The sequence below is a fragment of the Alligator mississippiensis genome, chromosome 2 (assembly GCF_030867095.1).
Source record: "Alligator mississippiensis isolate rAllMis1 chromosome 2, rAllMis1, whole genome shotgun sequence".
Lineage (NCBI taxonomy): Eukaryota > Metazoa > Chordata > Crocodylia > Alligatoridae > Alligator > Alligator mississippiensis.
In genome coordinates, this window is record NC_081825.1 from 7,958,954 (window position 1) to 7,983,410 (window position 24,457).

The 24,457-nt window shown below is 54.8% G+C and overlaps 1 protein-coding gene across 1 annotated transcript; it reads left to right on the top strand.

Annotated features, from left to right (window-relative positions):
• Positions 1–1,894: 1,894 nt before the first annotated feature.
• Positions 1,895–24,231, top strand: MAVS (mitochondrial antiviral signaling protein). The gene is made up of 7 exons (XM_014597103.3): positions 1,895–1,976; positions 9,018–9,150; positions 9,272–9,446; positions 11,228–11,454; positions 12,268–12,892; positions 14,106–14,437; positions 15,521–24,231. Exons 2-7 carry the CDS (start codon positions 9,031–9,033, stop codon positions 16,346–16,348), a joined length of 2,307 nt encoding a protein of 768 aa, XP_014452589.2. The 5' UTR covers positions 1,895–1,976; positions 9,018–9,030; the 3' UTR covers positions 16,349–24,231.
• Positions 24,232–24,457: the final 226 nt, after the last annotated feature.

Sequence of the window (24,457 nt, forward strand, 5' to 3'; positions counted from 1 at the left end):
TAATACGCATTAAACTAATGTGCATTGTTATTTTTGGCAGGTGTCTACATGTACAAGGACTTGGCACTAAAGTTAGTACCAAATCCCTGCAGTCCTGCCATGCGTCCCCAATGGCTGGGCAGACCTGGCACTGAAGTTAGTTGCAGTCGTGTCTACACACGTGTTAATGTGCTTAAACTAGTTGAAACTAATTTTGATACCTGCATTTGCATGCGTGATTAGCCTAAATCACCATTTATAATGTGCATTAAGGGCACGCACATGTAGAAGTGCACCCATACTGTGCATTAACTTAATCTAATGTGCATTAACGCCTCTCATATGGACATGCCCAGGGAGAAGTCCCCATAAAGTTGAGGGTGTGAGAGTGGGGTATATGGCAGGTATATGGTGAGTATGAACTGTGTGTGAATTGAATGCTATCTGTTGAGCAAGGCTTCAGAGCGGACTCCCCGTTGCTTCCCTCACTATATCAGACCAATGCCCTCATATTGAGTTCTCACCCATGGGACAGGTAATTTGTTGTTGTGTTCATGTTCTTTGTGTGAGTTCTTGTCACTACTGCCCTGCATTGTATTACATTGACTCTCTTTATTTTTATTACTTTTGTGGTGTTTATAGTTGTTCTTTATTATTTCTCTTTATAATAAGAGTTACTCTTGCTTGTTCACTTTCAATCTCTGCTGTAACCTATTATCTTATCATTAAATATTATTTTTCATTCATTAGCAATAAAACACCAACCAACATGGCTTTGTTGCTGGAAGGTCTTGCCTGACCAACCTTGTGTCCTTCTATGACCAGGTGATGCATTGCCTGGACAAGGGAGATGAGGTTGATGTCATATATCTGGAGTTCAGGAAAGCCTTTGACTTAGTCTCCTATGATGTCTTTATGGTTAAGCTGGGGAACTGCAGCCTTGACCATCTCACGGTCCGATGGCTGAGGAACTGGGTCCAGGGTCGGACCCAAAGAGTACTAGTTGATGGGAGCAAATCAAATGTGGCACAAGGTGACCAGTGGAGTCCCTCAGGGCTCAGTACTCAGGCCAGTACTCTTCAACATCTTCATTAATGATCTGGATTTGGGCATCAGATGTGGGCTGGCAAAGTTTGTGGATGACACTAAACTACGGGGGAAGGTGGTCGCACTGGAGGGCAGGCTGGGGATACAGGCCAAGCTGGACACACTCGCAAGGTGGGTGGACCAAGACCTGATGGCTTTCAATGTAGAGAAGTGCAGGGTGCTCCACCAAACCAGCATCATACACTTACAGGTGCTATGCTCACTCACACCACGACTGAAAGAGACTTGGGGGTCTTGACTGACCACAGGATGAACATGAGCCCCCAGTGCAATGCTGTAGCAGGCAAAGCAAGCAAACTCTGGCATGCATCCGCCAATGCATCTCGAGCAAAACCAGGGATGTCACCCTCCCACTTTACTCGGTCTTTGTGCGGCCGCAGCTGGAGCACTGTGTCCAGTTTTGGGCCCCCCGCTTCAGAAGGGACGTGGATAAGCTCGAGACAGTCCAGAGGAGAGCCACCCGCATGATCAAAGGCCAAGAGAGCAAGACATATGAGAAGAGGCTGAGGGACATGGGACTCTTGGGACTGGGGGTGCTTGGCAAGGATTTAACAGCCCGCCTCGCGCCCCCTCCGCACAGTCAAGGAAATGGGCAGTGTCCCCGTGCCCTTTGGTAAACCCACACCTGGGCCTGGGCCCCACAAAGGGCGAGGAGAGAGGAGCTGGGGGAGAGGGGGGAGGGCAGCAGGGCGAGCAGTGGCAGGGAGGGGGAGGGCGAGGGCGGGGCAGGAGGCTGCAGGGTGCAGGAAGCTCTTGCAAGCAACCCCCGGACGGACAGGCGGAGCAGCCAATGGGCGCGCGCGGGCCGGGGGCGGGCTCAGAACGTCCCCGGGAGCCGCGGGGGCTGCGCTGCTGCTGCTGGGTCCGTGCGCCGCCGCCGCCGCCGCCAGGTGAGGGCACGCGTGTGTGCGTGCGTGTGTGCGCCCGGCGCGGGGGGGAGGGGGGCAGCGGACCGGAGCGCCCGCGCCTGGGGGGAGTCCGGCCGGCCACCGAGCGTGCGCACGGCCATGCGCGCGCACACATAGACACGCACAGAGACGGGCCCACACACAGACAGGCATGCATAGATAGATAGATACACGTAGCCACACAAACACACACGCGTAGACTTGCACACAGAGACACACAAACACATGCACACAGAGACACAGACACACACACATGCATAGACACCCGCATGCATAGAAACACTTGCACACAGAGACACAAACACACGCACGTGCACAGAGACGCACACATAGGAACACAAACGTGCATAGAGACGCACATAGATACACATAGAGACACATACATGCATAGAGACATGCACACAGACACACAGACATGCACAGACACACATGCACACAGAGACACAAACACACGCACACATAAAGACAGACAGACGTGCACAGACACACACTCACGTATAGAGACACATGCACACAGACGCACACATAGACACGCAAACACATATGCACTCATAGACACACATAGGAACACAAACGGGCATAGAGACACACATAGATACACATACACATAGAGACACAGACATGCACAGCCATAGATACACACACGCATGCACACAGACATGCACATAGATACGCACACACATGCACGCAGATGCATGCAGACACATGCACAGACATAGATATGCACACATGTACACAGACATGCATGCAGACACAGACACGCACAGACACAGATATGCACACACATGCACACAGACACTCAGACACGCACAGACACATAGATACACACGCACATGCACAGAGACACATGCACACAGAGACATGCACAGACATATAGATACGCACACGCACACAGACACATGCACACAGAGACACACTCAGAGACATGCACAGACACATAGATATGCACACACATGCACACAGAGACACACACATGCATAGAGACTCATAGACAGAGACACACCCGGCGCCAGCCGCGCGCTGCAGCTCTCCCTGCGGGCGGGGCGGGGCGGGGCGGGGTGGGGCGGGCGCCTGCCCAGGGAAGCCGGGCCCAGCACGAGGCTCCCTGTGCTCTGGGCTCCAGGCTTGAAAGAGGCCTGGGGCGTCCCCGGGAGCAGGTGGGGTGAGGAGGGTTGGCAGGAGCTGGGCACGTTCAGCTTGCAGAAAAGGCTTTTACCTACTGGTCAGGTTGGTACGGACTGGGGAGTTTTGCCTTCCTCTGTAGCAGGGGCACGGTCCTCTACGTGGCATCGCTTGAGCGTGTACTGACGGCATGTCACGGCAGCAGGACGTTGGGTGCCTGGTACCCGCTTTGCCGGTGGCAGGTTCGGGTGTTACGCCTTGTGTTCTTTCAGGTTTGATGGCAGTCTGATGGAGAGTTTCACTTATGGCTTGTACAGGATGGTTTGCACAGGGCTGATCCTGCCTCGGGCAGTGGGTTGGATTAGATGTGGCCTCCAGAGGTCTGTTCCAGCATCACTTCTCTAGGATTTTACGATTCAGTTCCTGCCTCGGCCCCACAGGGCTGCAGAGAGGGGACTTGGGTATCCCTGATTCTGTCCTGATGGGGACCAGCTCTTCCCTGGAGTGAACCAGGTTGGCTCCCAGCTGCTGTGGGCTGGGGCAGTGGTGTCAGGCGTATGACCCATGGCACTGTATGATCTAGATTGATATCATGCCCCAACCCCAGCCCCCTTCTGCATGTGGCATACAGGCCAGACCCCACGCTGCGTGCACTGCAGGCAGCACAGGGGTCCAGTCTGGGATAGTGTCCACTGCGGATCAGGCCCCCTATGCCATTGTGGGCAGCGTGCGCCCTGTGTCCAGGGGGCCACATGCCCGGCAAGCTGCAGGCTGGATCAGCCACACGTGCTGCTCAGGGGGCCAGCACGGGGCACGTGCTTCATGCTGCACCTGGTGAGACAGGTGGCATTTATAGCACTGGGTGCATTGCCTTGTTTATGGGCCCTTTGTAGTGACGTAAGAGGAGGATGAATTTGGCTCCCTGACAGCAGCAAACCATTGCTCCTTTAGTCCCGTGTGTGCTGCTGCCTCTTGGTCTAGGTAAGTCCTGGTGGTGTGTGAACAAGGGATCCTCCTGCGAGAGCCCTCCGGGGCTAACTAGAAGGTTTGCATCCTGCTTCTTTGTGTTCCCCGGAGCTTCAGAGCAGGAAGTGAAACTATCGCTGACTTGCTATAGCCGCTGTCCCCGCAGGCCTCTGTGCAAGCTGGAGCTCCTGCAGAGCTGCCAGACTCCAAGTCACTTGGATCAGGCTCCTCTTTCTAACCTGACTCTAACCTCTGTAGCTCCTATCTGCCTCTGCAACACAGCATATATGAAAGAGAAAGGTCATCTTTATTGAGACACTGGATTTGAGTCCAAGCAGAGTGTCCTTGGTGTTATATCCCACAAGCGAGCCTATGTTCCTGCCATAGCAGTAGATATTTAGTAAACGCGGTGCTGCAACATATGGTAGTTAACTCATTGGACTGATTGAAAGTATTCAATTACTGTGTGTATTTCAATCATTGGAGAATAGGACTGGCAGGGCCCTTGGGAGGTCATCCCTTCCAAACAACCCCTGCTCAGTCTAAACCAGGGGTGGGCAATTATTTGGGCCCAAGGGCCACATAGGGAGTTTTGGGGAGCTGTCGCAGGCTGGGTCAGTACCCCCCCCACACACACATAGTAGCTCACCAAACCTCGCTATGTGGGATGGGGCTGCAGGGGTGGAGGTAGGGGGAGCTGGTGTGGGCGCGGGCAGCAGCTTCAGCCTCCAGCCTGCCCTACCCCAAGGAGGGGCTCAGGCAGATGCCCCGATCTCCAGGGGGAAGCTGCCACCTGCGTCTGCAGCTGATGCTGGCGCCCACCCAGCACTGCTTGCCATGCACACGCGTGGGTTGGGAGCTGATGCAAGCTGTGGGGCTGTGCTGTAGGTGCAGGATGGTTGGGGGAAGAAAGGGCAGGGAAGGGGCAGACAGAGACTGAGAAATGAGGTACCCATGATGAGTGGTAGTGGCCGGTGCTGGGTGATGGGGAAAAGCAGGAACCAGCAGTGGGTGCACTCGCTGCTTCCAGGGCACTTCTGGCTGTGGCTGCCCAGAGCCTACCCTGGGGCTGCCCTGTGGCTCCTCTCCCGTGCCGCCACCCCGCAGGCCCAGGGCAGGGCAGGGCAGGGCAGCAGCCAGAAGGAGCCACAGGGCAGCCCAGGCTTGGGCTTCAGGCAGCCACAGCCGGAAGGGCCCTGGAAGCAGTAAGCGTGCCCACTGCCAGCTCCTGCTTTTGCCCAGTGCCCAGCACTGGCTGCTGTTGCTCATCATGGGCAGGGCTGATTCTCTTGGCCTCCCCCTTTTCCCTCCTACCCACCTACTTCCACCTCTCTGCCCTGCTCCTATGGCACAACACAGCCCCGCAGCTTGCACCCGCTCCTAGCCTGCACGCCGGAAGTAGTGGCAGGCAAGTGCTGGATGCAAGCAGCTGTTTCCCACTGGGGGTGGGGGCAGCCTCCTGGGTCCGCGGGTGGCACTGCTCCATCAACGTGTCAGCAGTGGTCCCAGGCAATTGCCCCGATCCCTGGAGGGAACTTGCGGTCAGCGTCCAGAGCTGATGCTAGCGTGTACCCAGCACTGCTTCTGGCATGCGGGGCAGGAGCTGGTGTAAGCCGTGGATGGGGCCAGGACAGGGCCAGATCTGGCTGTTGCATCATGCCACGCGCACATGCACAACTGATGGCTCTCTATGGGCTTGATCCTATGACTTTGCGGCTGTCAGTGGGCTGGATACAATCAACTGGCGGCCTGGATGTGGCCTGCGGGCTGTATTTTGCTCTCCCCGGTCTAAACCGTCCCTGTCAAGTGCTCATCTAACCTGCTTTTAAAAACTTCCAAGGATGGAGATTTCACAGCTTCTCTAGGTATCTGCTCCAGTGCTGAACCACCCTCAGAGCAAGGAACTTCTTTCTAAAAGCCAATTTAAACCTTTCCTGTTGTAATGCAAGACCGTGACATCTTGTGCTGTCCCCTCTGGCCATGGAGAATAGGCCATCACCATCTTCTTTGTAATAACAGACTCTGAGGTAGCCATAGGGCAGAGTTTGAAAGAAAACCAAACCCTATTTTAAACCTGTAAAAGGATTGCCTGAAACCTAGGCAGTTTCTGACTTTGGGGCTGGGATAGCTTGATGACCTTCTCATAAACAGATTAGAGAAATGTAGGCTAGACAAAACTACTACAAGGTTCATGGACAGCCGGCCCAATAGACTACTACAGGCTGCATCGGCAACGTGTTTATAGCTTCAAGCAGAGGGTAATTACAGATGGATCCGTATCGGGGTGGCAGAAGGTTTTGAGTGGAGTCCCACAGGGGTCTGTCTTGGGCCCAGTGCTGTTCAACGTGTTTATTAATGATTTGGATACTGGACTAGAGACAGCTTCTTGAGCAAACCTGCAGGCAGCATGAAACCGGGAAAGATCCCGAGCGTGTTGGAGGACACGTTCCAATGTGTCAGAAGGATCTGGACAGATTGGAAAGCTGGGCTGGAGCTAACAGGTTGAAGTTCAGTGTTGACAAATGCAAAGTTCAGCACCTCAGGAAGAATAATCAAAAATGCAAATACAAAATGAGTGCCACCTGGCTGGATGACAGCAGTATGGAGAAGGATCTGGGAGTTCGGGTAGATCAGACTCGTACCGCGGCTGGAGTGCGATGCAGCCACGCAAAACAGCAAGTGCAATTGTGGGCTGCATCAGCAAGAGCTTTGGGTGCAAGCTGTTCTTTACCTGGTGCTGGTTAAGCCTCAGCTAGAGTACTGTGTACAGGATTGGATTCCACCTTTGAAAAGGGACATGGAGAAGTTAGAGAGGTCCAGAGGTGGGCAGCACAAATGATAAAGGGCTTGGAAGGCAAGTCGTACAAGGAGAGGCTGAAGGAAATAGGCATGTTCAGCCTGCAGAAAAGGTGATTAAGAAGAAACGTGAATCAGTTTTCAAATGTCTGCAGGGCTGCCATAAAGAAGAGGGCCATAGCCTGCTCTAGCTCGGTTTTTTCCCCCTTCCTCAGAGGCACTGGGTGTTGGCTGCAGCCGAGGCTGGGCATGTTGACTGGGTTGTGCCAAATGCTCCTGCTGGGACTCAAACCTAGAGGTTTCTCACTGCAGAGTTTTGCTTCTCTGCTCCGGGTCAGACTGATCGCCAGATTTGGGGTCAGGAAGGGATTTCGCCCCATGGGCAGATAAGTACAGACTGTGGCGGAGTTTGCCTTCCTCTGTAGTGGAAGGCATGGTCCTCTTCCTGGGATCTCTTGAGCGTACATTAAAAACCTTTGCAGCGTCGGGACGTTGGTCACTATTGTCGCCCATACTTTGCCTATGGCAGATAAGGATGCTATGCAGTGGTGCATCAATAAAGATTTTCTTGGCCGATACCAGTAGCCAATTATTAACCAATCACATCGGCCAATGCTGATCTGATAACCGATTTACTTTAAAATGCCTTTACGTAAATAAAAATTTTTGGGGGGCGTGCTCCAGCGGTCTCCTGCATCACGTGTGTGAGCATCCCAGCACTTAAAAATGGCGGCGGGTGCCCTTGAACTAAAGCTTGTCAAATGAGCTTTAGTTCAAGCACTGCCACCACCGTTTTTAAGCGCGGGGATGCTTTTAAGCAGAGCAGAGCTGAGCCGGGCAAGGACAGATGCAGGCTGCTTGCTGTGAGCTCAGGGCTCTTTGCTCTGCTGCCTTTGCCCCGGGAGCCCTGCACTGGCCAGTTGCCCCCTGCCTGCCAGGCAGCAGGGGGCACAACTTGCCGCCCCCCACTGCTGCCAGGTGGGGATGGGATGCATAGGTGGCTCTCAAGGAAAAAGCAGCAGAGCAGAGAGCCCCGAGCCCACAGCGAGCAGCTTGCATCTGCCCTGCACACAAATCTGGGGGGTGGGGGGATGTGCCTCTTCTGGGGGGTACATGCAGTGGTGAGGAGCTGCCTTCCCCATGCCCCCTGGACAAGCCTCCCATGGATCCATCCTGCTCCCCTCCCCAACCCTGGGTCCCATGCACTGCCCTGGCTGGGCAGTACCCCCAGCCCCACTCCCTCCCTCACTGTGGGGAGCTCAGTCTTCGCCCCACATATCCCTTCTCTCCTCCATGCCCTGTCCCCTCCATAGACTTACCTGCAGGGAGCTGCTCTCCATGCTGCACTGGTGCTTTCCTGGCCACATGCATGCATGTGGCCACTACATACACGCAGTGCCCCCCTGCATCTCGCTCCCTTCAGCCCCGAGCAGGACCCCTTCCAGGCTAGATTGCCACCCACCTGCAAGAGGAAACCCGCTGTTTCTCAAGGGAATCCAGGCATCCAGGGACGCCAGCCGTGTGGGGAAGAGGGAGCCCAGGTGTCCAGGGCCCTGGCCAGAAGATATAATTATTGGTAAACTTTATTGACAACGGTGGCCCAAAAAAGCCAATATCCAATAATGTCATTTCCCCTTTTTTGGTGCCGATCCAATGGGCAACGATATTGGTGCACCTCTAGTGCCATGCCTTGCAGCTTTGTGACAGGGCTCACAGGAATCGTAGGAAAGTAGGGCTGGAAAGTACCTTGGGAGGTCTTCTAGTCCAACGCCCTGCTCAAGACAGGATCACCCTGAACTAAAATTCCCTGTCCAGTGTTTGTCGAACCTGCTCTTGTAAACTTCCCAGGGTGGAGAGCCCGTCGCTTCTCTAGGCATCCTGTTCAATGCTTGACCACCCCCCTGGTCAGAAAGTTCCTCCTGGGCATTTCTCTGTTTCTACCCTAATAAAATACTTTGAGCCATTCTAATTATTATTAGGCCGGAAACTGCTCTCTGCAAGGGCAGTAGGTTTATTCTCTGCTGAGACCATCCATTCGACGGAGGTCCCAGCCTGCAATAGGAAAGCACGTGAGCCCTGCCATGGGGAGCGGGGAGTTGGGGGGAAGTTACATTCATTGGTTCTTTTTTTTTTCCCTAGGATCTGAAGCAAGATGACGTTCGCTGAGGATGAGGTTTATAAGTACGTTAAGCGAAACATGTCCAAGTTCCACGTCATCCGCGTGGAACAGATGCTTCCCTTCGTGTCAGCATCCCTCTCTGTTCCAGATGTGGTAAGTTTTATTTCTGTCTCCGGGCTGTTCTCTCTGGATTGCTTAGCTGCTCCCAGAGCCCTGCCCAGCCTTCTCCAGTGACTGACAGACCCCTGCTCCTCTGCTTTGTCCTGTTGGACAGGAGGAAATTCGAGCCGTGTTGAACAGCAAGGGGAACCACGTCGCCGTGTGGGACTTCATCGACTTCCTGAGGCGCCGGCAGGGATGGGTGGAAGTCTTCATCAACGCCCTCTATAATGCCGACTTTTGGGCGCTGGGAGAGGAGGTGCAGCGGGTGTACGATGCGGTGCAAGTTCGTAAGTGGCCCCGTGGTGCCTTTCTGCAGGCTGTCCTTGACCCCTGGGCCTCCAAGAGGCGTGCGTGGACTCTGGTACCATGGGGGGACGTGCAGTCCCCACAGTCCTTCACATACTGTCTTCCATGTGCATGCAAAAAGCAGGACCGTACTGGGTCATGCCAGTGGTTACTCCACCTAGCCCAGCATCTGGACCTCCTGGCCAAGCTCCTTCTGGCCCAGGTCCTGGCCAGCATCCATCTACCTGACCAGGAAGGAGGTGCTGGCCAGGGGGAGGTCTGTTGTCCTTTCCCTTGTCTGTACATGTCTCCAAGTAGAGTTTCACTGGATGGCATCCTCTGGCTCCTCAGGTGCATTCAAGTGGGGGTGGGTGCTGCATGGAGACTTCCTTGGCAGCCTGGTTATGACCCTGTCACCTGCATTTCTGTTCCTGTTCTGCAGTTTGTTGTCCCAAGAAATCAGGTGCTGGGCACCTTGTGGCTTTTCTCTAGCCATGGCAGAAGCTTGTTATTCCTGCTGGGCTGAGGCCCACTGCCTCCAATGGCAGCCTGGGGTGGGTGCTTTAAAGGGAGAGCATACATAAGTAGAGTGTGACCCATCCCCTGGCATGGGGACATTGGAGGATAAACCCTGGTTATTCTCTGTGTGCTGAGAGAGGCTGCTTTGCGCAGGCTCCGTTGCTGGGGGTGTTTAAGAGCAGGTTATGCATGCTTGGCTGGGCGGGCTTTGCCGGGACTGATCCCACTTAGACTGGAGCCAGGGGGTGGCATATGAGGGCTTCCCTAGGTCCCTTCCAACCTGCCTGTTCTGTGGTTCAGTGAAGCAGGGAAGTACTCTTTTCCCAGAGGGATTTGGGTGCATGTACGTGGGATCAGCACTTGGGTGGGTCTACAGGGGTGTGGGTTTCATTCCTGCTGGGGGTGGATGAACGCCCTGGAAATCCTGTCCCTGACCAGCGTGCCTGGGGATGCACAGGAAGTCGGTGGTAGAGCAGGGAGGAGGAGAACGGCACCAAACATCCTGGACGGGTGTTGGCACTGCTAGGCCAGCCTTCTGCTGAGCCCAGGCCGTTGCTTTCCCCTGCACTGGGATGCTGCCTCCCTTTCTGCAACGGTCCCCGTCTGGCAAGGGTAGCCTGTGTGAGGGAAGTACTTGGAGAGGTCAGGACTGAAGCCTGAATCGTCCTTCTTTCCCGCCCCCCGAGGCTGATGAATCCCAGTGTTTAGCCTGTTTCTTAGATTCCCAGAAAAGTAGGGTTGGAAGGGACCTCTCCTCCCAGCCCTGCCCCTTTGGGGAAGCTGAGTGGAAAGGCAGGCAAGCTGGCTGAGCAGGGATGTGGCAGGGCAGAGGCTGCCACTAGCAGGCAGTAGGTCCTGGCTTTTCTGATGTGGTTTCTGGGCCTGTTGGGTTGCCCTGCCTAAGGGTGTGTTTGATCCCATGGTGTGTTGTGTCAGGAGCTGGCTGGAGCCTGCCTGAGATGAGTTTGTGGGTCTCAGGGTAGTCCCTAGGGCCCACATGTCCCCTTGTCTCCTCACTGGCTGTTCCTGCCAGTCACTGTCTGACTTGATAGAGCTGCTGGGAGCATGCACCCCTCTTTCTATGGGCATGGGCCTTTCCCAGTGTCAGCACATCCATGGCCAGCGCAGGCCTTGCTCCCAGCAGGTTGGTGCTCTTCTGCTCAAGGCTGCACCAGCCCTGCCTTTGCCCCTGCCTACACAGGCCTCCTGTTTGCTCCTGTGTTCCCTGCCCCTGCCCACATGCGAGTGTTCGCTCTCCTTTCAGGTCCTGCTGTTCCATCCTCTCATCAGGCGACCAGATCCCCGTCCACCTCCTCGTTGGCGTGCAGCCGGACCCCCCCACCCGCTGAGAGCCCTGGCTCTCGTGGGCCTGGCATCGCCTCTCCACTGCCCAGGAAGCCAGTGACACCTGCATCTTGCCCTCCTTCTGTCGTGGCCACTGACAGTGCTGCAGAGGGCTGCAGGGATCTGAAGGTGGAGACGCCGGAGAAGGTCTGCTGCTCACGGACTTGCCCCTTGGTCTGGATTTGGGCCTGACTCTTCCCCACTGAATTGTATGGTGCATGTGGGGCTGGATTCCCTCCGGCTTTGCCTGGCTGGAAGTCTCCTGTTTTCGGGGGGGGGAATGTGGGTTGGAGATGCTGCTCCCTGATGCCCAGCCCAGCCAGCTGGCTTCTTTTCCCCTGGTTTCTCTGAAGTTGCCCTTGTCTCCAGTTCTCCATGGTAGGAACAGGTGTGCAGGGTATCCCTTGGGGCATGCGCCAAACACTCCCGGCCCATGCCGGTTCCCTCAGTTAGAAGGTGGTCTCTCATGCATGCACCTCTGGGGCCAGGGAGGTCAGCGAGAGCCATCAGGCATGTCCCAAACCCACCTGGCTGCTCTTAAGAGGATGCCTGAGACTGAGGTGTCGGAGAGACACCCAGGAGCTGCCTCGCTGGAGCTTTGGGAGCGGGTATGCGAGGCATGCTCATGGTGTCCACGTGGAAACTCGCTGTTGTGGCGGTGGAGACATGCTCTTTCTCTCCACGTCTACTGATCTATGGCATCTCTCCTGAACTCATTTGAATAGTTATCCTTTCCACCTCCAAGCTGCCTTGTTTCTGGAGAAGGGCTGAGGTACCTGGGCAGCATGGGGCAGGAAGAACTTGCAGTGGGCAGCACTTTGGAGGGTCCCTAGGATTGTTGCCCGTCAGTCAGTGAAGAAGGGAACAGGGTGTTGGCCAGACCCTGTCCCAAGGAGCTCCATGCCCAAGCAAGGCACAAATAGCACCGATGTTGCGATCTAATCTTGCCCTTTTTCGCAGGTCCCAGAGTGCACCCCAGCTCCTCCGTGGCAGGTTGTCAGTCCCCAGCAAGTGAGAAACATATCAGTGGGGGACGTGCAGGCCTCCTACAGAAGCAGTGACCCTGGAAACATCAGCCTACCTCCCCTGGAAAGCCAGCAGGATCATAGGGAGGTGCCAGCAGGACAAGCAGGGCTTGTAGAGCTGGATATGCCCAGTGAGCAGACCCAGAGCTGGCCCAGTCGCCAGCAGCAGCCAGTCTGCGTGAACAATGGGTATTTTGGGAACATGAATCACCTGAGCTCTGGGGCTGGTAGCAGAGCCCTGGTGACAGGCCGATCAGCACCAAGGGAAGAGCCAACATCTGCTGAGAGCCCCAGTGCTGGAAGGAACGAGCCGGAAGAGGTTTCCTTTGTCTCCATTGACTGCTCCCCTCCACCAGCAGGGGCGGCCAGAGAGGGCCAGGGGGACGGGCTGCTGGCTGGAGATGCGCTCAGGGAGGATAAGCTCCGGGCTCTGGCAGGTTATGTGAATGAGGATGTGGCATGCAGCATGGTGGATGTGCGCAGCCCTTTGCTGATTCAGAAGCAGTTCGATGCGGAGCAGAAACAGGCCCAGATGCTGCAAGATGGTGGAGGAAACACAGGTGGGTCTTCCCTCCTCTGAGATCCTTGGCAGGGGACTCGCTGTGACCAAGAGGGGAGCATAGCTCATGGTAGGGCTGAGATGCACCCTGTGCCCAGAGCCATCCTGGCTAACAAGCAGCCAGGCAGGATAGGACCTTTCACTATTGTAGCATTGTCACGTGCAGAACCAGCTGCTTTGAATCCCCAGCACTAGGCACCTCCCAGGGCAGGACCTTGACGTGGTCTTGGCTCCTGCTGAGCTGTGCATTTAGCAGGATGCCCAGAAGACCCCAGGGCAGGGCCAGTGGATGGTCAGACAGCCTGTGAAGTGAGCTGTCCTGCCTTGGTGCTCCCTGGCCCATCCAGGCCTGTCCCAGGTTCCAGGCCAAGGGGTCAAGCCTTGCTTGGAGATCATGGATAGCAGAGAGATGTTATTCCCCTCTGAGATCGTGGGGCTTGACCCAGAACTCCTTCAAGTCAGTGCAGGGTGGCTACCCACTGGCTTCGTGGAGCTTTTGCTTGTGCCCCCGTCACCCTGTACTTCCTATCACAAGTAGACCTGGGTGACATTTTTTGCTCAAATGTTTTATGAGCTAAGATGGGGTTGAACTGCATGAGGTCGGGTTGAATTATGTCGGCCCCAAATTCCAGATATAGGGTGGAAGAGTGGAAGCGCTTCATACTGATAGTTTTGAAATGGAGCGCTTGGGGGTTAGTTTTGTCTTGAAATGCCCTGTTTTTCTTTACAAAATTTACCTAAATTAATACATATATACTGGTGTATATGTATTTTTAAAGCAAAACCCCTGCCCTCTCTGTATAACAAAATGAAACATTTTGTTTTGGCTCAAACAGCAGCATCCCCCCCATCCCTGTAGTTTGCCCAGCATGCAGAAAAGCAGGTCTGCGTTGGTGCTCTAACCCTTTCGGTGTTACCCTTCCTTATGACTTTTCTCCTGTTCTTCCTTATATCTGGAGCAGCCTCCTGCTGCTTAGTGGTGGATGAGAAATCTAAGAAGTGGGACTTCATAAGCAGAGAGAAGCCCAGTAAGAGAGAAGTTGCTCCTGCCCTGGATGTGTACCCTCAAATAGGGGCTTTCCTAGCACTGTGGGGCTGGAGAGACCCTGAGGGTTGTCCAGACCAACCTAGCGTTCATGTTGGGGGAATTTGGAGCACCCCTTCCTCGGAGACCTCTCCCCCAGTAATGAATCTCGTGCTTTGTCTCTACCCAGACCTTCAGCATCACACCGCTGCCCCTGCTCTTGCAGCTGACCCCCAGCAAGTGGCTTCTACTCCTGTCCCCAGTAATGCTCCTCTGGCCAAATCCCAGCACTTTGCTGGCACAACCAAGCTTCTGCACCTCTCTAATTCTGGTCTTGCTGGGGAGTCTCCGGATGCCAGCAGCTTCCCCTCTTCTGCAGCTCACTCACCGTTGTTGTCCTCGGGCTCAGCGCGCTTGGCCTGCGACAGCTCCCTGGATAAGATGAAGGCTCCGATCCAAGAGACCAAATTGCCAGAGGAGGGGAAGAGCAGCAGCAACTTCTCTGTGCTGCCACAGAAGGAGGTAGGTTGTCTCCTGTGTGTGGAGCATCCACCTGGCTTGCTTTCTAGGTTTTTAGCCTCGATGAGGATGGATGACATCTCTGCCTGATGCTTCCCCATTCAGCCAGATCCTCCCAGTCCTCAACTTTTTCCTCCTGAAGTTTCAGACTTGAAGCAGGTGGCTTGTTTTGAGGGGGCCGTCTGTCTTCTGCTCTGCCCTGGCATTTTGTCATGCGCATTTTAAAGCGGCCCTTGGGCTAATGAGTATTATGGAGACGTCTGTGCAGCTGACTGAAATCCTGCTGGGAGAATCGGGCCTCCTCGCATTAGGGGCCTGGTCCAACGCGTACTTGAGTCAATGGGAAGTTTCCTGTTCAGACTCCAGAGGACTTTGGATCAGACCCCACGGGTAGGAAAGGCTCGTCGGGTAGATCAGTTAGTCTGTCTGCTTTTTGGCAGAGGGGAGATCCCTGCAACATCCTGCCGAGTGTGCTGTGCTGCTGTTAGTGTCCAGAGTGGTGGGGCTTCTGGCTTCCTCAGGGTCCTTCCACAGCCTGGTAGCTGTCGCTCAGAGGAAGCTTTCCCTGCTATGCAGCCTGAAATGCCCCCTCTTAATCCTGGTGCTCCTGGTTATGTCCAGCTGCATTGCATTAAATCCCCTTCCTGGCCCAGTGGTTACTATTTGCCAGTGCTGGTACCGGCTGTCTCAGTCCCACTGGTGCAACTAGGCAGTACCAGCCCCCAGTCAGCTGCCCAGCTGCTTCATAGCTGTTCTCGCTTTTCCTTGTCAGTCATCCCTTCGGCATCTGGATCATTTCAGTTGCTCTTGTCTTGGTCTGTCCCCATCCCGCAGGCTTCGTCAGAGCCCTGATAATCTCCTCTCCATTTTTGCTCGCCATCTTTCCAGCCATGCAGCACTGGCTGTGCCCCATCCTCCTAGGCTGGGTACTGCAGGAGACCTGTTTCTTAGCTGCATGGGCTGAGCTGCATGACCTGAGCTGCTTAGCCTCTTGCAGCGTGGTTTGAGTGCAGAAGCTGTGGGCACTCACCAGGCGGCACTTTGATTTGTGATCTGAACGATCCCCTTTGTTGCTGTCCCTTGCAGGTGGTTCAGACCCCACAGCCCTTTCCTTCAGATGTGAATCTAGCCAAGCCAGAGATCTCTGGGAGCATGAGAAACGCCAGGCCACAGAACCCAGCTGGCATGACCAGAAACACCGTGCCAGACATCTCTAGGAGCTACCAGGTGTTTTCCAGCAGGGAGGAAGAGCAGCTCAGCAAGCCAGGCACGCTCCTCTCTACCCTGAGCAAGCTCCCGGAGCAGCCAGCACGCCAGCAGCCTGCCTCGCGAGACACAGACCCAGAGTATTCTGGGAGGTCAGACCGCTTTCTCCTCAGTGACCCCATCATGATGAGCAACTTGAGCACGGCCAGCTCTGACCCTGGAGGCGCCTGCAACCTTCAGCCAGAAGAAAGCCGTTCTTCGTCCTTCTCAAAGCCACGCCAACTTCCTTCGGCAGCTGTCAGTGGCCCTGAGAAAGATGAGGTTCCCCAGCCTGACCAAAGCTCCTATCAGTCGGTGAGCAGCAGCTGGGATGCCGCCGATGTGAGAACTCACGAGATCCACCTGACGAGTGATCCTAGCTTTGAGCTGGGGAATGCTGTCGACCCCAGGGACGGGGGCAGCATCTGCAGGACTCTGCCATTGGCCCCTCCTGACCTGTCTGGGGAACGTCCTAGCCGCGAGGCCGGCAGTAGCATGCAGCCCAATGGTCCTTGGAATCCCCTGGCACCTCCGAGAGATTCGGGCCACAATGCGAGCCAGCCAAGAGGAGACGGTGCCGAGGATGCCTCTCCCTATTTGGGGCTAGCCATGGCCGTTGCCTTCTTTTCCATTGTGGGGTTGATGCTGTACAAGCATCTGAATAATTAGCAGAGGAGCGCAGCAGGGAGATGGAAGAACATCGCTTCCTGTCCGGCCGCCAAGACTTGGGTGAATGCCACGCTTAGCCGTGTATGCAGATGGCTCCTTTCTCTTTCGGCAGCATTTCAGCCAGCGGCTGTACACCTGAGGCATAAGAGGGGGACTTTGGGATGCTCTATTAAATCTTATCCGCAGGGTCGAGTCCTGCCACTTCAGACGCTTGACCCTATTGGTACTCTACCTGCTTCTCTTCCCTGGTTGCCATCTTGTAGGCTTCTCTCTCATACCCTCACCCACCAAGTGAGACCCTCATTGGAGAGGAAAATTTGCCCCTCCCTTCTGGCAGTGCTCGAGGTCTGCCCCTGTTAGGGGGTCTCCATGATGGGGACACCATGCCTCTTCGCAAGTCATCCCACGTGTCTCTAGGGAATTCCCGGATGCCTTCCGCCAGCGCCAGGAGGAGTGGTGTGTCGTTTGCCAAAGCCAATTTCTGTGAACATCAAGATGCTGCTGGTCCCCGGTGCGAGGTTTTGCTTGATGTCAAAACACGGGTATGTGGGGAGCCCTTAATGCCTGGCCCCTGAGCCTGAGTCTCCAGTTCTCCCTCCCATGGTGGGAGCTCAGAGGTGCTCATAGTTTCATAGTTGGTAGGGTTGGAAGGGACCTGAGCACATCATCAAGTCCGACCCCCTGCCATGGCAGGAAAAAGTACTAGGGTCAAACGACCCCAGCGAGGTGTTCATCTAACCTCCTCTTAAAGACCCCCAGGGTAGGAGCCAGCACCACTTCTCTTGGAAGTTGGTTCCAGATCCTAGCCGCCCTGACAGTGAAGTAGCGCCTCCTGATGTCTAGTCTGAATCTACCCTCTGCCAGCTTGTGACCATTATTTCTAGTCACTCCTGGTAGTGCTCGGGGGAACAGGGACTCCCCCAGTGCCTGCTGGTCCCCTCTGACTAGTTTGTTAACGGCCACCAGATCCCCCCTCAGCCTTCTCTTGTGGAGGTTGAACAGGTTCAGGTCCCGTAGCCTCTCCTCGTAGGGCCTGCCCTGCTGCCCCCTGATCATGCAGGTGGCCCTCCTCTGGACCTGCTCCAAGTTGTCCACATCCCTCCTGAAGTGCAGTGCCTAGAACTGGATGCAGTGCTGCATAGAGGGGGAGGATCACCCCCTTGGACCTGCTCGAGATGCATCTGTGGATGCATGACAAGGTACGGTTGGCCTTCCTGACCGCGTCCCCACGCTGTCGGCCCATGTTCATTTTGGCATCAGTAATGACTCCAAGGTCCTTTTCTGTCTGCACTGATGAGAAGCCTACACAGTCAGATGGATTGTGAATTGGCTGAAGGGTCATACTCAGAGGGTGGTGGTGTACAGGTCATATTCGACCTGGGGGGAAGTGGGCAGTGGAGTCCCCCAGGGCTCAGTCCTTGGGCCCGCACTGTTCAATTTCTTTATCAGCGATTTGGAGGACGGGGTGAAAAGCAACCTGTTCAAATTTGCTGCTGATACCAAAATTTGGGGTGAGGTGGGCACGTTAGCGGGGAGGGAAAGACCGCAGCAAGCCCTGGATAGGTTGCAGGGGTGGGCTAACAAAAACAGGATGTGTTTCAATACGGACAAGTGCAGGGTGCTGCACTTGGGCAGTAGTAACTGGCAACACACTTATAAGATGGGAAACTCCCTTCTTGAGAGCACGGAGGCAGAAAGGGATCTTGGAGTCATTGACACCAAGATGAACGTGGGCCGACAATGCGAGGTCACGGTTGGCAGGGCTAACCGGACCTTTCCATGTATCCACAGGTGCATCTCAAGTAGGGCCAAGGAGGTGATCCTCCCCCCTACGCGACACTGGTCAGGGTGCAGCTGGAGTACTGTGTCCAGTTCTGGGCACCGCACTTCAAGAGGGATGTGGACAACATTGAGAGGGTCCAGAGCAGGGCCGCCTGCATGATCCGGGGACAGCAGGGCAGACCCTACAATGAGAGGCTATGGGACCTGAACCTGTTCAGCCTTCACAAGAGAAGGCTGAGGGGGGACCTTGTGACCGTCTATAAACTCACTAGCGGGGACCAGAAGGGTTTGGGGGAGACCTTGTTTCCCCCAGCGCCCCCCAGGATAACAAGGAAGAACGGCCACAAGTTGTTGGAGAGTAGGTTTAGATTAGACATCCGTAGGAACTACTTCACAGTCAGGGCGGCTAGGATCTGGAACCAACTTCCAAGGGAAGTGGTCCTGGCTCCCATCCTGGGGATCTTTAAGAAGCGGCTCGATGCCTACCTGGCTGGGGTCATTTGAGTCTAGTTTTCTTCCTGCCCAGGCAGAGGGTCGGACCTGAAGATCTGCAAGGTCCCTTCCGACCCGACTTCTAAGAAGAAAAAAAAGAAAAAAAGAAGGGAGTTCCCCAGCCTGTAGGTGTGATGCTGGTTCTTCCTCCCCAAGTGCAGCACCTCGCACTTGTCAGTGTTGAAACCCATCCTGTTCTCATCCGCCCACCCCTGAAACTTGTCTAGGTCCAATTGCAGCCTATTCTTCCCTTCTAGCGTGCCCACATCCCCCCACATCTTAGTGTCATCAGTAAATTTGAACAGGGTGCTTTTTACCCCTCGTCCAAGTCACTGATGAAGATGTTGAACAGCACGCGTCCGAGGACCGAGCCCTGGAGGACCCCGCTGCCCACATCCCTCCAGGTCGAAAATAACCCATCCACCACCACTCTCGGTGCAGCCCTCCAGCCAGTTAGTGACCCATTTGACTGTGTAGATGTCGACGCCACAGTCCCCTAGTTTTTTAATGAGAATGGGGTGAGAGACAGTGTCAAAGGCCTTCCTGAAGTCCAGAAAGACTACGTCCACTGCTACCCCTGTGTCTAAGGATTTTGTGACCTGGTCGTAGAAGGCCACCAGGCTGGTCTGGCAGGACCTGCCTCGAATGAACTCAGCTCCGTGCTGAGCTCTTCTGGCTTCCTGTTTGCTGTCAGGGTGGCAACTTTCCGGTCCTTCCCATTCTTGGATGCAATGCAGGATCCTCCTCCGTGCTGAGCTCAATGCGGTGGAGGGTTCTGTGTGCCAGTCAGATCCCACTCAGTGCCTTCTTTCGAGGACAAAGGTGATGCTAGGCCATGTGCCAAGCCCCTTATGCCCTCTGGGGTGAATTCCACCCTTGCCTTATACCTCACCAGTGGGAATCTGTCCAGGACTGGGAATGCAGTCATTAGTATCTGATGGCTTTTTGATTCCTCCCTGTGCAAGGAGTGACCTCTGATCTCCTGTGGGGCAGCGGTGCGTGTCTTACAGTGCCACCACCATTGGCCCATCCTTGGCACTCCTGGCAGAGGGGCCATGGTTTGAATGGATCATGGGGGATGAAACTTGCAGCTTGGCCCGGTTCCAGGCTGGGATGAGGGCTCCATCCTCTTGCAAAGTCAGGATCTTTTGTTAGTGGGATGTCCCCTCAACATCCAGGAAACTGGCCTGCAGGGAGTGCTGCTGTTTTGTGACCTCTCTCCCTGCCCTGAGCATACTTGGATCATGCCACGCTCCATGGCCTCCATCTGCAAGTCGGATCACTTGCAAGTGAGGGTGATGCCTGGAGAGGCCAAGCCTCTTCGCTGACTGGCCTGGGTGCGAAACTGTAGAGCTTCCCAGTGTACAGATTCAGGCTTTCCTTACCTGGGGAGGGAAAATGAAAGAGCTCCACTCCCTTCATGGTGATGGTTAACTAAAGCATCCTCCAGTTGGACTCTAGGAATGAGGGGCTGGTCTTTCCGCTAGTGCCTCGGCCATGGTGAGGCTGTTGTTTCCCTGTTGCATCATCTTAGCATTTATGGCACAGAGACCTCAGCAGTGAGGGCAGAGCTGTCCCTCGAGCCGTGATGGCACGAGGTTTCTGCTTTAGCGTCTGCAGCACAGTGACCAGCATATGGATGTGCCAGTCCCCCCCGCCCCTGGGTGCTTCAAATCACCGTGATGGCGCACAGCAACACATTTTCCAGCCAGGGGCACAACAGGCGGTTGCTCAGTCCTGCAGTTTTGCTCCTCTCATCTATGGGGGCATGAGGAAGAGCGGGGCAGACAGCCAGCAAGCGCTCTGCCATGTGCTTGGCCTCAGGGCCTCTGGCTCTGGAGGAAGGCAGGGAGGTGTGCGAGCAATACTTCTCTCTGGCCCCCATGCCTTGCACAGCTGCTGGGCTCCGGAGATTGCCAAGAACGGTCTCATTGGGAGACTGGATGCAGAGACCCACATGGGGTTTCCTGCTTTCCAGCCCTGGGGACAGCCAGGCTTACAGGTGAGCGTTGGCTGTGTGCTGCGCTCTCTACCCCCCTGCCTGCACCCCAGAGGCAGGGGAGCAGGGTCCCTGGACTGAGCATCCCCTAGTTGCACCCCTGGGAACCGCTTCAAAATGAGGTACTTCTAGGCAACGTCTTTACTTAAATCCAAGATGAGCGCTAGTTTGTGCGGAAACGTGCATGTTCTACATGAGAAAATACAGTTAACGATCAGCATTGGGGCAGCTGCAGGGCAAGATTCTCCGTGATGCTGCGGCGGTGGGACCCCCGGAGAAGCCACTTCCAGGCAGTGGAAGGTGAAAGGTTTGGTTTCTTCTGGGTGGTTCAGTGCCTGGGCTCTTAGGTGGGACAGCCAAGGGGGGGCCCTGTTGTTAACTTTGACTGACCCCTTTGTGACACAGGCCTGGGTGGTCCCGGGGGGGTAGAGCTGCCCCCTCCTCCTGCTCACCTCGCCGGCTTGTCAGTGCGGCTGCTGCCTGGGCCTGCATTGGTGCGGCTCCTTGAACCCAGAGCAGGAACGTGAGCACTGCTTATCCCTTCCCTCCCCTTGACCAAATTCAACAGCAGGGGAAGAGGGGAGCCTGAGCAGTGTTCACACTCTGTGGTCCAGAGTTGCACCAGTGCCAGCTCTTGCAGCCCCACCAACGAGCTGCTGAGCTCTCTGCATGCGCTGTGCAGCTGAGGGGCTGCAACTGCACGCCCCTGACTTCAGCTCTGGTTGAAGGGCCAGGAAGTCCTCCAGATCCAGTTGAGTCAGGTCGAGGGGCTTTGGGGCCAACACTTTCATAGGGGCCCCTCGCCAGCTGCCCGGTGGTGATGGCCGGGGGGACTGTTGGTGCTGATTCAGCCCAAGGGTGTATGGAGGAAAGCGCCATATGGCAGCGCCAACTCCCAGAGCCGCTTCTTCCCTCTGGCTGGGCTGTGTTGTCTCTCGCTGAAAGGGCCTGTCCTGCTCCTCACCCTTTCCTGCTCTTTGAGTTCTTGGATCTTGTCACAAATTGAGCTGGACGGCAGCACAGAGATCACCCTTACTCCATGTCCTGGAGTCCCAGCCTCAGCAGCCGGGGGCCCCCTGGGCAGAAGGGATGTAGGGCCAGGGGAAGGGAGATGTGAGCGGGAGCAAAGCATGGGGAGGAGAGGAAGGGGCAGAGCTTCCTGGAGCAGGTCACTGCCTCCCCCACCTCATTACTGGTGGAGGGTTGGAAACGGGTGTACCTTCCCCGCCCCTCCCAACCATTCCTTACTCAGGTGGTTGAAACTAGTGGAGGACCTCCCTGGGAGGAGCTCTGCAAGCTGTCCTGGGAGGGAAGGGGAGGTCACACCCTGCTGCAGTCAGGGCTTTGGGTCCTTGCCATGTAAAATTACAGGGCCAGGGAAGACTTAATCTGGCTCTCAGCAGTGACACCTCCTCTCATAGCAGGATCCTGCACCGTTCCACACAGCCGGAGGATCAAACCTGCTCCCCTGCTTGCCTCCACTCTAGCATTTGGGGTGCAAACCCCCATCAGATACACCACTGGGGCAGGGATCTGAGCAGCACACGGAGGAGGCTGAGCCTAATTTGCAGCGTGCCTGCGTGCAGGGTTAGCCACCACTGTCTCAGCCAGTGAGGGATATGTTTGGCTCTTCAGTGAGACCAGTGAGATGACAATGTGCGGGAAGGCAGCTAAAATTGTGTAGTCCCCAGTGTGTCAGCATTGAGGGGGAAGTGGTGAAGCCAGGTCATGATCGTCATCATGCTGGATGTCTGCTACCAGGGGCAGATCCAGGGGAGTGCCCTGGCGCAGCTGCCCCTCCTGTTAATTCCTGCTCCATCCAAAGTTTAAAACCAGCTGCCTGGTGGTGGCAGCAGCATTTCTATTCAGGCAGCAATGAGCGCATCAGTTGAATTCATGGCTCATTAAATTACTGGATTCCTGCTAAACTCTTTGCTGTACAGGTGTGATTGACCCTCTCTCCTTGATGTTCCACTAATCAAGCCAGCCTCTCTTCTGCAGTTGAGCTGTCTGATAGCGGCTCCTGGTAATACAGCTCCTGTTTCACAGCTCTGCAGACTGTTTTTAATTCATCCAGTAAAGTTATATTTGTTTTTGCTTTGATCTTGAACTGAGTATTACAGCCCTGGGGCTCTTGCATATTAGTAAAGCTTCTAGTTTCTTTTCACCTGGAGAAAAATATGTGCTGTTATATGCAATGATGACACACCTCATCATCTACACCTCCCTTCTCCAAATCCTAGATCCACCCATCTCTGTTACTGCTCATGGCCCTTACCGACCTGCTCTGTAATGGTAAAAAAATAGATAGTAACCATTCCCTCCCCTCCCAGGGACTAGATTTCTAAAGCCAGTAAATGGCTTCCCACTGTCCCTACTGGGATTTCCAAAAAAAAAAGCCTCTTGAGGCACCTTAATACCTGTGCGGGTCTCAGCCCCGGTGTCCCCAGTGTTTTGTGACTCCCACCTGGTTTACGAGATGGGTTTGGTCTTGCATCTTAGCAGGAGGGTGGGCTGGGGTCTAGCCTGACTCGCATCGGCAGTGGAATCGCAGGTCTGCAAATTGCAAATGATACTCGAGCTCAGCTGGGGTTGCAGGGCTGGCAGAGAGAAGCCCTCTCCTCACTCCCAACTGGAGCAGACTTCGCTCTCGGGTGATTGAGGCAGTAACATGGGAGCCCATACGGCTGTGCTGTTACACAGTCACTTTGCAGCATAGAGCTGGGCTGTAGACGTTTGTACTTGTGTAGCGCCTCTGAAAATTTCTGTGCATCTTCCACACGCGAATAAATTCTGGCTCCCGTTGGCTGAGCGAGGTGTGCAGCTGTTATCCCCCTTCAGCAATCACTGGGGCTTGTCCAACGCCACATACCAGGCTTAGGAAGAGAGCCCAGGAGTCCAGACTCTCAGTCCCTCTTTCTAAGCAGTAAGGCATGCTCTGAAAGCTCCCTGTGTAAGGAAATGCATATTTTTTCTAGAGTAACTTCATTCTGGAAGCTTTTCTTTATTCCCAAATGGCACAAACATCTCAAATCTTTTACTTCTAATTATGAGAAACTGATGTTTGTTACCATAAAGAGGGAACTCGGAAGGGAGAGATCAATTCTTTGGCAGCCATGGATGAGCTTTGCAAAGGAGAGAGTGCATTTGGCCATGTGAAAGCAAGCTGAGATGTTAAAAATCAATGTGCTAAGGAGGTGGAGTGTATATTTGTCTACACAGTGACTTTCTCCAACATAATTCACAGCACATCCTTGGAGTGGCTCACGCTCCACCAGTCAAACAACTCTTCAGACCAAGTGCCAGACTCCTCTCATCTTTGCTTCCTTGCTCTTTTTTAATTGTATTTTTGCAGTCCTTTGTAGTCCGCGGTTATTTTTGCAGGATAGATATATTTTCAATGAAACAGTTGCTTTGTAGCCGCTGAACATGGTAGAACTGCATGAGTGCCTTTACTTTGGGCAGCATGAGATTTTATTTTTTCATACGAGGCTGCTGTAAAGCCACCGTGAGAGGTGCCTGTCAAGGGGAAGCCGTGCTCTCACGATACGAGTGTTTTCTAAGATGCCTTCGCAGGATAAATAACAATAAAATAGTTTCTCAAGTTAAACTTGGGTTGTGATGCTGTTACATGTGTTGCTTCAGCATGGAGGAAGCGGTCTTGCTCCTGGAGCATCTCTGGGACGGAGGGGGATGCTCATCAGGTGCTAGCATGGAAGTGAAGCAGTGACGGAGCTGCAACTAGACCTCTTGGCATCTAACTCGTGGTCCCAGGACCTTTCCGGATAAAGACTGATTGATCTGGTCGATCCTGTCCCAGCTTCTTTGCCCTGTGG

Excerpts from the sequence above, each read along its gene's own strand:
- MAVS (XM_014597103.3), top strand. The coding sequence starts at position 9,031 with ATGACGTTCGCTGAGGATGAGGTTTATAAGTACGTTAAGCGAAACATG. Across the intron at positions 11,455-12,267 it reads AGGTGGAGACGCCGGAGAAG|GTCCCAGAGTGCACCCCAGC; the intron begins GTCTGCTGCTCA and ends CCTTTTTCGCAG. Across the intron at positions 12,893-14,105 it reads AGATGGTGGAGGAAACACAG|ACCTTCAGCATCACACCGCT; the intron begins GTGGGTCTTCCC and ends GTCTCTACCCAG.